Source organism: Aythya marila, assembly GCF_965140915.1.
Source record: "Aythya marila genome assembly, chromosome: 3".
Lineage (NCBI taxonomy): Eukaryota > Metazoa > Chordata > Aves > Anseriformes > Anatidae > Aythya > Aythya marila.
In genome coordinates this window covers 89,321,217-89,337,761 of record NC_139044.1, presented here as the reverse complement: position 1 = coordinate 89,337,761, position 16,545 = coordinate 89,321,217, and the positions used below count along the sequence as shown (strand labels likewise).

The 16,545-nt window shown below is 32.2% G+C and overlaps 1 protein-coding gene across 1 annotated transcript in view; it reads left to right on the top strand.

Annotated features, from left to right (window-relative positions):
• The window catches only part of ADGRB3 (adhesion G protein-coupled receptor B3), a gene marked incomplete at its 3' end in the record, with an annotated part of 461,362 nt that overhangs the window by 181,288 nt on the left and 263,529 nt on the right, over positions 1–16,545 (top strand). The window contains exon 2 of the mRNA XM_082757992.1: positions 11,687–11,797. Coding sequence (XP_082614118.1) covers positions 11,687–11,797 — 111 coding nt within the window. The remainder of the gene's footprint in view (positions 1–11,686; positions 11,798–16,545) is intronic.

The window sequence follows — 16,545 nt, the reverse complement described above, 5'->3', positions numbered from 1 at the left end:
AGTCAAGCTTTGAAGAGCCCTTGCTGCAACATTTTCAAAATCTTCATTAAAACTAATGGAATGTTATTTTTGAAACCAAAGATTCCTTCAACAGTTTTTAGTGGAGTTTACTACTTACATATCAATCAAATGTTTTTTAAAACCAGAGTTGTATTTTCATCTGCCAAAAGTTGTTTCTAAAATCATAATATTTTAGTTTTTAAAAATGCTTTATTTATGCTGAGATGTGAATGAATACCAAGTTGAAGTAACCTGTCTTTGTGGAAAAAAAAAAAAATAAAAAAAAAATAATCAAATATTTCCCCCAAAATTAAAAAAAAAATAAAATAAAATCCAAAAATCCACAGGATGAATAAAGCATGTGTAGTCTCTTGTGTTAGGTCTAAAACTAGGATTCTTTTTCAATGATCTTCTGAGAATAGTAGCTTGTGAGCTTTAAGATTATCTTTTCAGGCTACTCTAATGGAATATTAATACTAGAATGAAGCATAAAAGTTACTGTGTAACTTTTGTGGTTGACATAACCAGTGTTCTTTGAATTTTCTGAAAGGAGTTTATAATCCTACCTGCTCTATTCAGTCTTCGAAGTTAATTGTTAACTACTTAACTGAATGTGAAATTTGTCTAATTTGTTTTTGTGGTGGTGGAGCCATGACAGTTTAAAGACATAAGCCATACAAGTTTTGTAGATGGTAGTAATAAATCTCCTAGGAGCTCTGAAGTTTGATGCTTCTATTTCAGAATGTAAAGATTGTACACCCAAAATCTGACAATTTTTCCCCAATACTGCTGTTGATCTAAAACCATATATTACCTTCATCTACAAACACTTCCTTCATTCCTTAGTACTTACTGTTTTTCATTTTCAGCCTATAATGTATATTGGATAGCTGTGACTAGACATCGTTTTTTAGTTCTGATTTTGACTCATGATTGGACAATCAAAATATATACTCTTAGGTCTGTAGTGAGCATAATTTAATTTATTGATTTAGAATTTGTTTACCATAAATATTCCATTATGCTTGCTTACAGTAGACTGTATTTGAGAACACTTCTTTCAGGTAACTAAATCATCAAAATATTTTCAGAGAGCCAACACACAAGAGGCAAAATCATAACTTGAAGCAAATTAAATTTTTATGTTTGAGAATATCTTTGTATAAAATATATTTTTGTAGCTACTTTACTGAGCTCCCTGGAGACCCCATTCTTTTCCGGCCTAGATCTCTTTTTTTCTAAGAGAGTGGAGCAGAAGCAATGGGAGAGAATTGTAGAATATTTATAGACATATGTGCAAAGTGCACATAACTTCACAGAGAATTCAAGAAAAAGGTTCATACCAGGAGCAAGATGATGAGATTCCAGTTTTAAACTTTTGTTAGGCAGCCACAGTCCACATACCAGTTGCAGATCTCCAGTTCTTAAGAGAAAGTCTGTTTGCATGGAGTAGAACACCACTAACTGCAGAATTCTCTATGTCATTTTAGTTCATGTCACTTTAGTTCAAGTCATTTTACATATGTGTTTACATAATCAATGGTCAGAGTTCACATCTTAAGGACTATTGCAAGCATCACAGTTCCAAGTCCAGAGCTAAGCATCTTTATTGAAAAATCTATACTTGCAATTTCCAGACATTTGTATATCTTGACTATCAGCACCATTTCTTCAAATGGTGGACCATGATGAGACAAGACAGGTATTAGGTAACTACATCTCATGTTATGCTGACAAACTGAAATTAGTTACATTAAATGTATCTTGTGCAGCAGTCAGGGAATACACATTTTTCAAGGATCCTCGTTATTGACATCTGTAAGGGAAACAGCCACAGTTCTCTATAGAGTACATTTCAATTAATCATAATGTAGGTCAAAAGGTATGGATGGTTGTTAGTAACATTTGCAGGAGAAACATGTGAATGTTAAAGGAAATGATTCAAGTCTGTGACATCAAGAATGTAGAAGCAATGAGGATACTAAAAGCATTTACTTGGATACTTGATGAAAGACAGGTTTACCCTTCCACCTCTGAGGTTACCATTTCAGCAATGTCATTCCCAGCCTTCCACTTAATTTGAGTATCAATGTCATTTTGACTAGATTGTATTTTACATTGCTTTCTAATCTAATCAGAGAACTGGTCCGGAAGGTTCTTTGCAATGATTAAGGAGAAATCTCTGTCACAGCTACAGAATAGCATTTTTAAAAGTTTTGGTTTGTTTGTTTGTTTGTTGTTGTTTTTGTTTGTTTTGTTTTGTTTTTGTTTTTGTTTTTGTTTGTTTGTTTGTTTGTTTGTTTAGATATGTATACTGCAAAAAAACAAGTACAGCGATGGGTCTCAGAGTACTCTATCTTTTTTGAAGACCTATAGAATACCATTAGAATTACTTTCACTATTTCTAATGGATTCCACTTAAGTGCAGTTGTTCCTTTTTATGAAGACTAGATTATGGACTATTCTTAATTGTCATTTGTCACATATTCAATTGTCATTCACACAAAAGACAGATAGTGCCCATCAAATAAGTCTGTTCAAAGTTTCTGTGACATATATATGTGTGTGTGTGTGTGTGTGTGTGTGTGTGTGTGTGTGTGTGTATTGGCATTAGGTATTTGACCTAGTGTTGAGGAGGACAGAAATCTTGCATCTCTTCTATTTTTTAATATAGACTTCAGGACAAAATTTCCTAAAAGGTGGTGGACCAACCATGCATTTCTTAGTTCGAATCTGCAGTTGAACAGTTTGTTTGCTTTTGTAGAGTCGTTGCATAGACAACACCAATCAAACAAGCCAACTATGTGTTCCTCTCTGAATCAATGGGCCACAGAAGTAGGAAGGATGTGCCAGCAGATGACCTCAGATGTTTTTTCTTGGTGTGGATTATGCAGCAAGAGTCAAGGAGAACACTGCATTTTACCTTCAGTGTGTTATCTGAGTCTTTAAACCTATTAAATAAATCCCTGAAATGAGAATCTCAGAGACCTAGAAAACTGTGTTTTTACTAAATCCAGTGAAAATATCTACTGGATTTTCAAAATCTGGATTTTCACATCTAGGTCCAACTGATTATTATTGATAGTTTCTGGCTAAATGTCTTATGAGCTTTACTTCTTAAAATCATGTGCATCTATTTCCTGAAGAAAGGATTTCATTATTTCAATGATAAGATGTTCTTAGGTTAAAATATTCATTATAATTTTCCTTTCATTTTTGTTGTCTTTTTGCACTAAGGCAATTCTGTTGATTAGAAAAGGTTTGTTTATGAGTCAAATTTGTTGGGGCCATTGGAATTAACATAGGAGTTAAGAATTTTTAAGAGGTTCTAGGTGCATTCTGGAAACCATTGCAATATTATGCCATGCACACACATCCCAGACTGCACTGGGTGGAATAGTGTGTTTGAAATTGTGTATGTGATCATTAGTCTGCCACTGCCAGTTAGGAAAAGATATGCAATCCTGCAAACAGATTAAGAAAACATTTTAGCTCAGAATAGGTCTATAGTTTTGAAAAAGACTTTCTAGACCACATCCTCAGCTGACAGAACTTGGCCTGGCTGGGTGGAACCAGGCCAACTTACAGCAGGCAAGGCTCTCTTTCTTCTTTCTCATGAGTACATACAATTTAGCAGCTACTTATGATGTCTGTATAGGAACAGCCAGCTTTGTGGCACCACAAATGATAAATATTCACTGTGCAAAATTCTCATTCAGTGAAACTTCTTTCATTTTATTATTTTCTAAAAACAAATTAGGAGACTTTAAGAATAGAAAAAGTACTCTTAAAAAGGCAAGAAATATCATTTAACTTCAGCTAGAAGTTCTACCATCCTAAAAAAAAGCATTCAGTTTTACTGTGCTCAGTGAGTAGTTTTCAGTAGCTATTTAAAACACTGGTTCTTGTTTCTTCTCTTCATATATTGGAATTTTATGCAGACTGTAAACTTTCCTGTCATTATCTTAGATAATTCAGCACAAATTTAAATGAATACCATCATAATTTATAAAGGATTAAGCAACCATCTGTAAGAATGTCTGTGATAACTAGTTATAGGGCAAGGAAACAGTCAGATGTCCTTGTGGATCTTGTTTTCTACAATTACCTTTGTTTAGTTTTCAACATTTCTAGAACAAAAAAGAAAAAAGAATGACGTTGCTGAATTCAAAAATAGCTTAGAAAATTACAGTTTATCCTCAGTGATCTTACCTTGAGTCATACATGCACAGGGCAATAAACATGCATGTACTATTCTGCATGTAATACCAAGGTAACTTGCTGCAGTGTTCAGCAAAAAGAGGTTTCTATTATAAAAATGCTATTATTCTAAAACAACTACTGCATTGACTAAACATATCAATAGATAATTTAATTAAATCTATGACTAAAAATAAATATACCTAATGCAGAATAAAATAGCATGAAATGTAAAAAAAAAAAAGAGGAATGAAAAATATTTTTATGATACTATGATTTAAATATTTAAAGGTTACACATGAATAAGTTATTATAGCATAAACATTAAAATGACAAGAATACTACACAAGACTGCATTTAAGGTCTCATTAAAAAAAAGAAAAAATAAATATTGATGATCTGTGTTCTCATTCTTTAATGTGTTACTTTCATTAACATCTTTAGAGAACAGGGAATATGATAGAGTCATATACTGCTGTATGTAGAGGATTTAAATGTTAAACTTGACAAAATAAATTCTCTTTATTAGTTTTATTATCTTTATTTGGATACAGACATTTTGGGATGGATTGCTAGGGAAATGAATGTGAAGAATCTGAACTGCAGAGTGTCTTCTGCATAGGGGCAATGACAATTATAAAAAATGTGTCAGATTTACTATGGATATTAATGGGGAGGTCTGCACTCTGATATTTCATTCCACACCACCACCACCCCTTCTGTTTCCTTCTTTGCTTATTTATAATTTAATGTGAAAACACACTATCTGCTATGGTGACATTCTGCATTCATTTTGAACATGTATGAATCACTTCACTAGATTCACATGTTCATTTTATCCTGCCTAGTTTTAAGATAATGAGCAATTGGGCCCAGGAGTAAAACTTCCACTGTTTTAACATTCTGTGTACATACACAATGAATAAATATTACATCCTTATGATAGTTCAGTGAACAATAGTTCACTGACCAAATTTGTAGCCATGGAAAAGCATGTTCAGATTCCAGAGAAGATGAGAAGATAATGGCTTGCCAAGGGAGAGGTTGCAGAGATGTGCAGTAAGGCAGTGGATGAGATTGCCATGAGAAAGTCTAGCTTTTCAGGATTAGTGTCACAGTATATATTTTAATTTAGTAATATTTGATTTCTTATGTCATTACAAGTGGCAACAAGAGTGTTAATATAACATTACTTCCTAGGAGCAAACAGTTGTCCTAGAGACAAACACAGGCTAATTACCTGTGTACCATATGTTGACTGGTTAGAAAACATAATATTTTTTCCTAGGTTTTGAAAGATGAAAGAATGCATATTTGTATTTACTAGTCTATATATGTGTGCAAGATAGAAGAAATCTTGTATCTAATTTCTTACAAATATTAGCCTTTTACTTGATAAAATACATGAACGTATTTTATAAATAATAATATTAATAATAAACTTTATTAATACAAATATTATTGCCTTTCATATTTCCACTACTATTGAAATCCTTTTTATATTTTCATGAGCAAAAGGATATCTTTCTCACTGTGTACATGAGTTCAGCTCAGTTCAGATTTAATTCTACTCTAGTGAAATTATTTCATTCAGTTTGAAACTGATCAAAGCTCTTCTCTTCTGTTCTGGAGAGTCAAAAGAGGATTTTTTATGGATCCAGGATCTATGTAGGAAGTTGGCAAAGATTGTTTTAAGAATGTTTTTCACATTTCCTCGGAAGAGGTTCCCGTGGAAATCTAACTCAACTAATAGCTATGTTACAATTTTGGCAACTTGCCTGCCTGGTGAGGAACTATCATTTTAAGGCGTTCCAATAGAAAGTCATAGCCTAAGTCTGTCCTGCAAAGCAATGATATGCAGTAATGCCCTGAAGCTCTGTGTCTTGTCAGTGCTTCATTTTGGGGGCCTGGATGCCCTGCTCCAATGAAGATGTCTCCAATGTTGGAGACAGGGTAGGAAGTGCTCATGGGATTTTATTCTCTTTTCTCATGTGGTTTGCTGTAAGGAAAACAACAGCAACTCATCTTTTGTTTATTTGTTTGTTTGATTTCCATTCTGATAGAAAAAGAAATTTAATAATACTAATACTAATAATACTACTAATAATAATAATAATAAAGCAAACTAAACCTCCTCAGTCCTTTGACTGTAATGAAAATATTTAGCTTTTTTTATGGAAAGTAATTTTATAATCAAAAAGAAGTAGAAAATCCTGGCTTCTCAATCCAACACAAAATTGTGCTTGTAAATCAACACACATTCTGCCATCTAGTGACCAGAATCAATTGTGCTGACCAGCTGGAAGTACAATGAGAAACCCCAAATACTGCTACTACTGAATATTGCATTAGTATCTCTGTGGGAGAAATTTTAGAATGGGCTACAAAGAAATTAAACATGTAGGAAACTTTTTCAAACACCTGGAAGTCTGCAAATAATTACATTTATTTAAATTAGTTAATAGTTCTGTCCAAAAAAAAATAATTGAAACAAATGGTTCTTTATATATTTCTATAGCTCTCTTCTTTCACTCTTTCCCTCCTGCACTCCCTCCTTCCCCTTCCTTTTGGATTTACATCAGCATTTTGCCTAATTTCTGATAAAAATATTTCTGCACTGGCATGGAGAGGATGCCATACAACCGCTACATGAGCAATCCAGACATTTTGTATTAATGCACATTCTGGCTACAGGGCCTTTAATATTTATTCCGTAGTCAAGAGTAATTGAAAACACTCGTTTCACTATTTACAGTTCAGGATTGGATAGGATAGTAGGAAGAACGCTGCCAGAGTGCTGTGGGTGAGAAGAAAAGTACTTTTTTGTGTAATGTCTTTTCTGGAGAATCAATTGCCTCTTCTTGTTGCTAAGGTTCAGGTCAGCCTTGAGGGTACTGCTCACCAACTCACTTTCCTCATGGGTCAGTAAAAGCTGAGGATGCTCAGTAGCTCTCAGAGTTTGCTTTATATTTTATAAGCCTTGAAGAAATAACCTGAAAGGTCTCAGAATCACTTGTTTTTGGTTCAATGGTTCATGTCATCACCAACTATCATGCTGAAAAAGGCTATTTTAATTCTGGTGTGTTCTGTGCCATTAGAAACAACACAATTCACAGTAGATGGTACACCTATAACCAGACTAATATGTTTACACTGTGAAGTTCCATTGAAATATGACATTAAAATAAGCATAAGGGCAAAAACAACATTGTCTAAAACATCTTTTAATAGCTAAGATTTATATGTAATAACCTTACAACTATTATTAAACAGCCTAGGCATAAAATCTGCTTGATGTGTACCTTAATTTTAATGATTTTTATGATCCATTTGTCAAAAAGCAAACACTAGCCATTGGTGAGTAAAGCCTTGCAAAGCTGGTATTTTTCTTTTATATTGCTCAATTTTCCTACTTTGCATTTTTATACTGTTAACAGATGTTTTTTCTTCTTTGTTCCTACAGAGAGCACATGGCACCTCTCTTCTCTCCTAAAAACCTACATTGGCTGCAAGATTTTAGCTTCTCCTTTAAAAACTAAAAAGGTTACTCAATAGGAATAAAAATTCCCATAACATAACATAAAAATAAAGGTAAAGCCAATGGGACTACAGATAAGAGTTGCTGTAAAAGATACTCAACTGTAAACGTTGCAATTTCAGAAAACAGTGCTGTATTTTTTTTAACTCTGAAAAAACATGGAACTAGATAACATGTGTCAGAGTAATATATAAATTGAAATGATAAACCTTAGCCATATTAAGACATACACATTGCTGAAATACTTTTGAGTATCTACCTATTGTGTACAGCTGAGGAGAGAAAGGGTATGCATCCTATTGCAGGAAATTATTTTTACTTTCATAGCCACCAGAGGACCACTGACAGCATAAATCATGTGATAAATTACTTGATTGGATATCTAAACCACAGATTTTCTACCACAAATGCTTGTGATATGTTATGATTTGCTTTAATTTACTCTGGTTAAAATAATCCATTCAAGGTTCCCCATAATGCTATGTGTTATTTACATGTAAGGTATTTCTATATAAGTTTTATTGTGATGCAGGCTGATTATAGCATTAGCAGTGTATGGGAAAAAAGAAATAAATTAAAAATCATTTTCCAGGCCTAACTTACAGTCATATGGTGGTTTCTGGATCAGGCCACGTACCTGTCTGCTGATGAAAAGATTCGTTATCCCTCTTTATTTAATGCAACAACCTGGTTAATATTAACAGATTGCAGTTTAAGATAAAAGCAGAAAATGACTGTCCTGTTTCATCCAAGGGACTTAGGAGAGGCATCCCCCAAAAAATTCAGTTTGAAAACTGAAAAACACCTTTTTCTGGGTTAGAAAACTTTTTCAGCAGCAGGAACTAGGTAAGAAGAGTGAGAATGAGAACAATTCCTTTCTTCATAATCTTACTTAAAATGCTGAATATTATATTCCAGACATTTTAGAATCATCCTGACCTGACCTTACATGACACCTCTATGCCAGAGCCTGTCTGAATAAGATGGTCCATTTCACCATTCCCATACAAATAGGTCTTACCATATCATTTAGTCATATTTCAGTCTGACTTGGGCTAAAATGCTTTCCCAGCCCAGAAAGCATTGAATTATTTCTCCTTTGCGAAGTGTTAAGGGAAAACAGACACACAACTGGTTCATCTTCTACATTAGTTATTTAGACAGGCTCTGAAAATGAAGAAAAGTTTTATTCTATTTAGTATTTGTTGTAAACTACAACAGTCTCTTAAGTAAGGTATTTCATTATAAAATGTTTCATAAAAAATGCATTACTGTTGAGCTTTATAGATGAAACAATTTTTCGAGTACTGTTTGTACTTACACACAGAAACTGGACACTTCTGATCCCATTATGAAAATATACTTGACCCTTATTTTTCTTTTGTTATGAGGCCTGAATTTTAATAAGGCCTTTAAAGTCCTCACTCATACCAGTACAGGATATTTCCTGTTGCTGTTTTTGTTCTCATGTGGCATTTCATTAAACACTTTGGCTGAATAGAAATATTGAGAGCACTGCATGAGTCTGGTTACATTTTTTGACAAAAGTGATCAAGAAATATTTTTATGTTTGTTATGAAACATTTATATTTTATATGTGTTTATGTATTTACTACATAAATATGTAATATGTTGGAGGTAGGTTATGAAATGGAAAGTGCATCTGAAAGACCAACAACAGTTGAACTAATTTGAACGTTCAAATTAAAAATATGTTGTTGCCAAATTGGAAAATAAAAAAGTTAGGGTATAATTAGTTCCTACATGAAGAAGTCTCATTTTATTTGATATTCATGAGTGGCTCCATTGCTGTGAATGGAGCTGGGTATAAACCTGCTGAATGATCTTGCAGAGTTTCCTTTGCCTCTTCCCTTGGATGGCTCAGTTTCATGGGACACTGCATGTGCCTGCATCCAGCACAGAATGAGGCTACACCATGCATCACCAACCTGTATGCCTCTGGAAAGCCTTTCTCTAGTCTCCCACTATTGCACTCTTTTTGTAACTCAAATGATAAAAATAAGTCTTCTGCAAAAATGGTGCCAGACCATCTAAATTGTTTGAAAAGCAGGCAGTGTTCAGACAACAAACTAAAAGCAAACATAACTTGCTTTCACAGCCTTGTCAAGGGAAAAAAACTATGTAAAGCCTCTTGTCCTTCACCATGTTGTTAAATTACAGTTTAAATGGTCATCTGTATGGCAGCTTGTAATAATTGTTAAAATAACATTATAATTTCTATTTGCATTAGAATATTAATTGAAAAACTTTTATTATAATAAGATAGTTCCAACAGAATCAAGGTCTATCTTAAATTAGAGGAACTGTAGAATATATATTTTTTATAAAAATATATTAATTTTATAGCATGTATACATATATATACATACACATGTATGTAGATATATATAATTGAATTGTGTTTTACATATGGGATGTATTTAAAAATGACCAATGCTTAATTCTGAAATGATACTTTGGTAACTAGATTAAAAAAAGTTCTCTTTAGAATACCAACTTCATTGCTTTTCTCAAATGAATAACTAACTTTGTATTTTATGTGGTGACATCAATGAATATTTTCACAATGAAGCACTAATTTATAGGAAAATATTAATAATTTGCCAAAAATGAAAAAAATAATAACCTTTCTCTGCTGATTGTCCCCTGGAAATTATATTTGACTTATATTATTTTTCTCTAATCAGAAATAAAATTTTTTGTTGATTTTAATAATCTATTAAAATAGTGTGTCAAAACTATTTATAGTATTAATCTTATTATCTTAGATAATGTTTTATATCTTTTGAGGCAGGAAGGTAAGTTTTATTATCTTCACAATTTTACAAATTGAGGATAATTTTGAATTTTGAATTTGCCATGTAACCTTCCAGCAGAAGGGTACTTTTTAATGTTTCTGTTCCTAGTGCTTCAGAAGCCTTCTGCCTCATCAACAACTTCATGTAGCTGTAGCTGAAGTAGCTTCAATGCTACCCCACAGGTCCAAGCTCATGATACTAAATTAGAGTTCCACCAGGAACTGAATATTTAGCACTAAGCTGTGGACAGTTGTGTGTGCTTGGTCAACCAGAGGAAACTGTGCAGAAAAGGCAGTAATTCTACTTTAAGTGCAAGGGGCACTCAATTTTTCATCAAAGAAAGGAAAACAGACTCTGAGGTAGAAGATAGGAGGTTTGCACAAGACCAGAGAGAGAAAATAACAACTATGATAGGATAAAAAATGAAGTACTCTTGTCTCCCGCACTGTCAGCCTTTCTATGTCATAGATTTTTACATAGATTTCCCCATTAAAATCAACGAAGACTTCTTTTTAAATGCTGAGAGCAAGATATAATCTATATTCTGTATAACCAAGAGCTTTCTATAAATGAAACTGCCCTCAAACACTTCTTTTGTGGGATTCAGCCTAAAAAATGAAGCAGTTCATTGGCTTAAGTATTACTTTGCATTGTCACCATTTCCAAACATGACTTGTTATCTTTGTTGAAGGCTTCATCAGCCTGAAAGATGAGCGCAGAAATAGAAGTCCTCTGGAGAAGCAACAGTCTCTGTTGTAGAACAGCAATGTCTAGCTCTGTCACAGTCATTTTTTGGTGTGGTTTGCACTGACTCAAACGATAAGAATAAAATGTCTGCATTTGAATAACTGTTTTTGTCCCATGTCATACAGCTGATTTATAGTATGTGTCACTACATTGACTGTTGGTTCATACAGTAAATTCATGTTTGAAAATCTGCAGACACAAATTTAAGTATTTATTAAAAGCTGAGTGTAGCAAAATTAAGTTGATGTTAACTGCCATGATCACTTGCCTGAATCTTACCAGCAACTTCCAGGTATGTTTAGGAACATATTGCATGACACAGTATGTGACTTTTGAAAAATGTCTACACACAAGCTTTCATAAACCTTTATTCTGTCTTTAGAATTTGGAATGATGGGAGATCATACAATTAAAAGTCAGCGACCTCGATCTGTTCATGAGAAAAGGGTCCCTCAGGAACAAGCTGATGCTGCTAAATTTATGGCACAAACTGGTAATACATCAGTTACATTTTTCTATTTACTGTTGTTAATTTTAGCAAAACCACTGCATGTTTCCATAATCTTTTGCTGCATATTTGTCAGTTTTCTAAGCTGATACTTTTTTTGAATCATTTATTTTTTTTCACCAGTTAAAGTCCATAAATGAAGTAGCGGAGAATTAGGTAGATCATAAAAAAACATGCACTGTGAATGTGGATACTGAATTGTTTAGTGTTAAGTGTGAATTTATTTATTAGTGTGAATAAAAGCAGTTTCACATGTACAAGACAGGACAGTTTACTGTGACACTTTTTTTTTTTTTTTCAGAGAAGATGTTAAGGATGTGCTCCAGAATTTCTATATAAATAGACTAAGGTCTAATCCCAGATTTAGGCACTTATCAAATTATTAACTAGTAGTAAAAAGTAGTTTTAGGATAGTTTTAAAGTCCATACATCTGACATTTACTGTCTTTGGCCCAGCACAATGTTTTATTCTCTAGTTTCCAGATTCATAATTGCTAAATGAAATTGGCTGAAAGTTGTTTTTGATTGGATGTGCAAATTATCTAACACCTTTCACCAAAAAAAACAAAAAAAAACAAAACAAAAAAAAAACAAACCACTAATTTTGTTTGAGCAACTACATCTTCTTTAGATAAAGATACCAAAATAATATTTATAAACTACAGCTATAGTCATAGGGGAAGAAAAAAAAAAAAAAGTCTCTTTGTCAACAATTACCACAACTAAATTTAAAGTCAAAATTCCAACGTGGAACTTCCCTCCAATGGGAAAGTGAATTAAGCTTTAATACACCAATTTTATTTCCCCTTTTGCCATAGTTAATGATCTGTGTATCTGTTGGCAAATGACTCTCTAATGGTTCCCTACATGCTCCATTCCAGTAAGCTATTGCATTAAAAATCTTGTGCTCCATAATTATTGTATGGATTTGAAACTTTCTCTGTATTCCATAGTTACTAACCTAGCAAGTAAGCCTGCCTCAATCATACATAATGCTTCCAGTTTTATATCCACTTTAGTAAAAGAGCTATAATTGCATCTAGTTATGTTGCATGTTGACCTTCTTAGTAGTAAGGTGCTTTACTTAACAGATTTGCAGAAATCAAAATATTAAGTAATCTAAATACATGTATAACCAATCAGTGTAGATCTCTTTGGTAAATAATTTATATAAGGAAAAAGTCTGTTTCTCTCCTATTTATCTATAAAACGATATGGCTAACTTCCAGTTGATACTACTGTAAGCAAACACTGTTATATGGCACACATAAATGGAAGAATGGAGCCAAGAACCCCCTTGGGCTTCATGAAGTTATTGTTAGGGCAAGTAGAACTTATTACTTACATACATAGCTCAGACTTATAATGTTAGTTGCTTACTACATAGAATAACACTTTTGCTTTTATGCTGCTTCTTGAATTCATACAATTACCCTAAAATAAGTAAGAGGATCTGTTTTATTTCCTCATGTAAATCCCTAAAACTTTCATATTATCAGGTAAAACTTGTATCTGATGATTTCCATCCATTGCAGTGCATCTATTATGGGTGTTAGAGAACTGCATTCATTATAAATGCAGCATTTATACGATCACTTTCTGATTTATTGTGTGTGTGGAGTGGGAGATGAATGTACAGAATTACACAGGCTTGTTTTGCAAGGTCCTGTTCAGAAAGCAGGTGACAGCAGACTATATAAATTTACATGCCAAACTTTGAGGAAGTGTATCCTTTACATGCTGTAGGTTAACACATTTTAAATAATGCTGTGCTCTTTTTGGACATACTAATTTTCATCTCTTCTTTATTTTGATTTTCTTTGTAGTGACCATTGCATATTTTCTTCACCTCTAATGCATTCATTTTCTTGTGATATAATTAATGCGATATCTTCTTAAAATTATTCATAAAGTTATTCTAACGTATCTCATGAATTTACCTGTGTACTAAGAAGTCTAATAGCTTTTAAAATACTTTGTAAATTGATACTCTCTGAGTTTTAGGCTTCTTATATTTTAACCTGATTTATTTTCTGTAATAATAAATCAGATGGAAATGTACAAAATGTTTGTATGGCCTAAAAGTGCAGAGAGACAGAAAGAAAGAACTTTTCTGGAAAAGATTTATGATAAGTTTTTAAGACCGATAGAATAGTGAACTTAATCCACTATTAAGTGGTAATTGAAGACTTTTAAAATGTGAAATTAGAATATGCATTCTCCTTTTTGTTTGTGAGAAATATGAGGCAGTAAAGACATCTTTTTCCTTTTTTTTTTTTTTTTTTTTTTAATATTTTGTAAATAATTTATTGTCCTATATTTGTCATTTTATGTGTTTGGACTGATCCTTTCCTTAGGTGTTATGGGATTTAGAATGTATAATACAGGTAAGTGTTACACAGGTCAATGAGGCCTTCCATACAGTAAGTTCTGCTTCCTCTTACATATTGAGCAGCAGGGCAGAATGAGGGCTTTGTACCCCGTCAACTGTTAATTTGAGAATGTAGGTTTAATATAATACCCCTCATAATCTAAGAGTTCTCTGAAGGAAAATAAAAAGTAGCCCTTTTGAACTTTTCATTTTAGGAAAAAAAAAAAAAAAAAAAAAAAAAAAAAGCAAAGAAAAAGAATCTATTTATGTATTGAAGGCAATCTAGCAATTTAGGTTTATTTTAGAAAATAAAGAAGTCTCTATTTCCTCATGGTTAACCATGGCATATATCTGCAAAGATGTTTTCATCCTTTAAAATAGGTAATACAGGCAACAGAATGAAGTACTGTGAAAAAAATAAAAATTTCTGAAAAATCAAAATATATTGAGCAAAAGGAAGTGGGGTAGTTGATACAATAAATTTGCTTTTTTTTTTTTTTCTCTAATTTTACTCTTTTTGCACAAAAATCATGTTAATATGGAGCACATTTCTCCAGCAAAAAATGAAACTTTCTATCCTTTACATATGTTGAAGTATATTGATAGATTCTTCCTTTTGTGAATGGACAGTATATATGATCAGGACTTTTAATATTCAATGTTAATTTCAAAATTCACTCATTATAATCATGCCTTTTACAATCATATTGTTATTTTCATGATATTCTGAGGGTTAAGAGCAACTTTTTGTCACTTTAAGATCTATGATATTTTTAATTTTTTAACACTTCATTTCTGTATTTATTAGGTATACACTGTCAAAGGTCTGTGTAGGATAATGGAAAATTTACACTGAGTATGTATGACTATTTTACATAATGAGGAACATCTTGAGAAACATATCTTTGACTTTTTCTGCTATTTGACCTTTCATCTAAGCCACCTAAACAAAGACAAAGTCAAGCTTCAAAAATGCAGTAAAAGAAAAAAAAAAAAAAAGAAAGAAAAAAAAAAGACTATCCTGGAAATTCATAGTAATACAAATATTTTATCACATACGTAGGGCCTATAGTTCACATTGTACAATTGTTACTGTCTACCTGAATATTAGCTGCTATTATCATATTATATCCTTTAACCTGAACCCAAGTCATGTAACAGTCTAAACAAAATGCTAAATACAGTAAAATGATTAAAACAATAATCAGTAATTCAGTAATTAAATTTCTTCTTTGTCGTCCTAACAAATAATGAAAATGATTTCACAGATCACTTTGGTGAACTTTTGTATTTAAAAAAACTCATCATTTTTTGCTTGCCCATAGAAGTTATTACAGTTATATACAATTTTATGAAAAGTGGTGGTATTAGTTGCTTATAGTTTTAAATTACTGAATAGCCTTAAAATTTGATAACCATAAAATTCTTAGAGGACTAGCAAAGACAAAAATTTTGCAAAGGTTTCATGTTTGGCCTCTGGAAAAAAACAAGAAAAGAGCCTGGGCAGATGCTTGCTACAAAGGCACCACTTCAATAGTATATCATTTACCAAATTCTTGGAAGATATAACCAAAGTGTTCCTGATTTGCAGACATTCCCTTGATTGCTATCAGTGCCAAAATTTTTGAAAGACAAGAGGTATTTCAATATAACTGAAATTTTAAGCTATTCAAGACTGACTTTTTTATCATTATTTTAAAGCTGATTTTAACACTGATTTTTGAAACTAAATCAAGTCTATTTCAAAAAAATCCAGAATATAATATAAGCTTCAGCATGCAATTTTTAACTGATTTTTAGCGGAAGAGGTAAATTTTTACACAATTATTCTACAATTATTTCTCAAAATCTTTAGAACTTTCACTTTAGTCATATTTGTGGGGTTTTTTTTGCATTTTTTTTTCTATTAAAAATGCACTCAAGTGATCAAGTTTTCTGTAGATGAATGCCTTTGAGAAATTCCAGAAATGTGTGTGTGGCTGTTCGTGACAACTAAATTTAAACATTCTTTCCTGAACATCCATACAAGAAGACCAGATGCATTACTCAAAACACAAACACAAACAAAAACAATCAAACAAACAAACAAATCAGAAATAATATAATGTGTTTTGTTTCAACAATAAAAACAACAACAACAAAACACAATTCACAGGTATGATACGAATAAATTGCATTCAGTTTTGCACATTTTATGGAATAGTACTTTCTGCAAATTAGTTTTATATATTTCAGTATGACTACATGAACACTAAAAAAGCACATTCCATAAAACAGGAATTAAAAACTTTTTTTTTTTATTTATTTGGAACACCCAATGAATTATAAATATGAAAAAGATTCCAAATTACAAGCAAGTAGC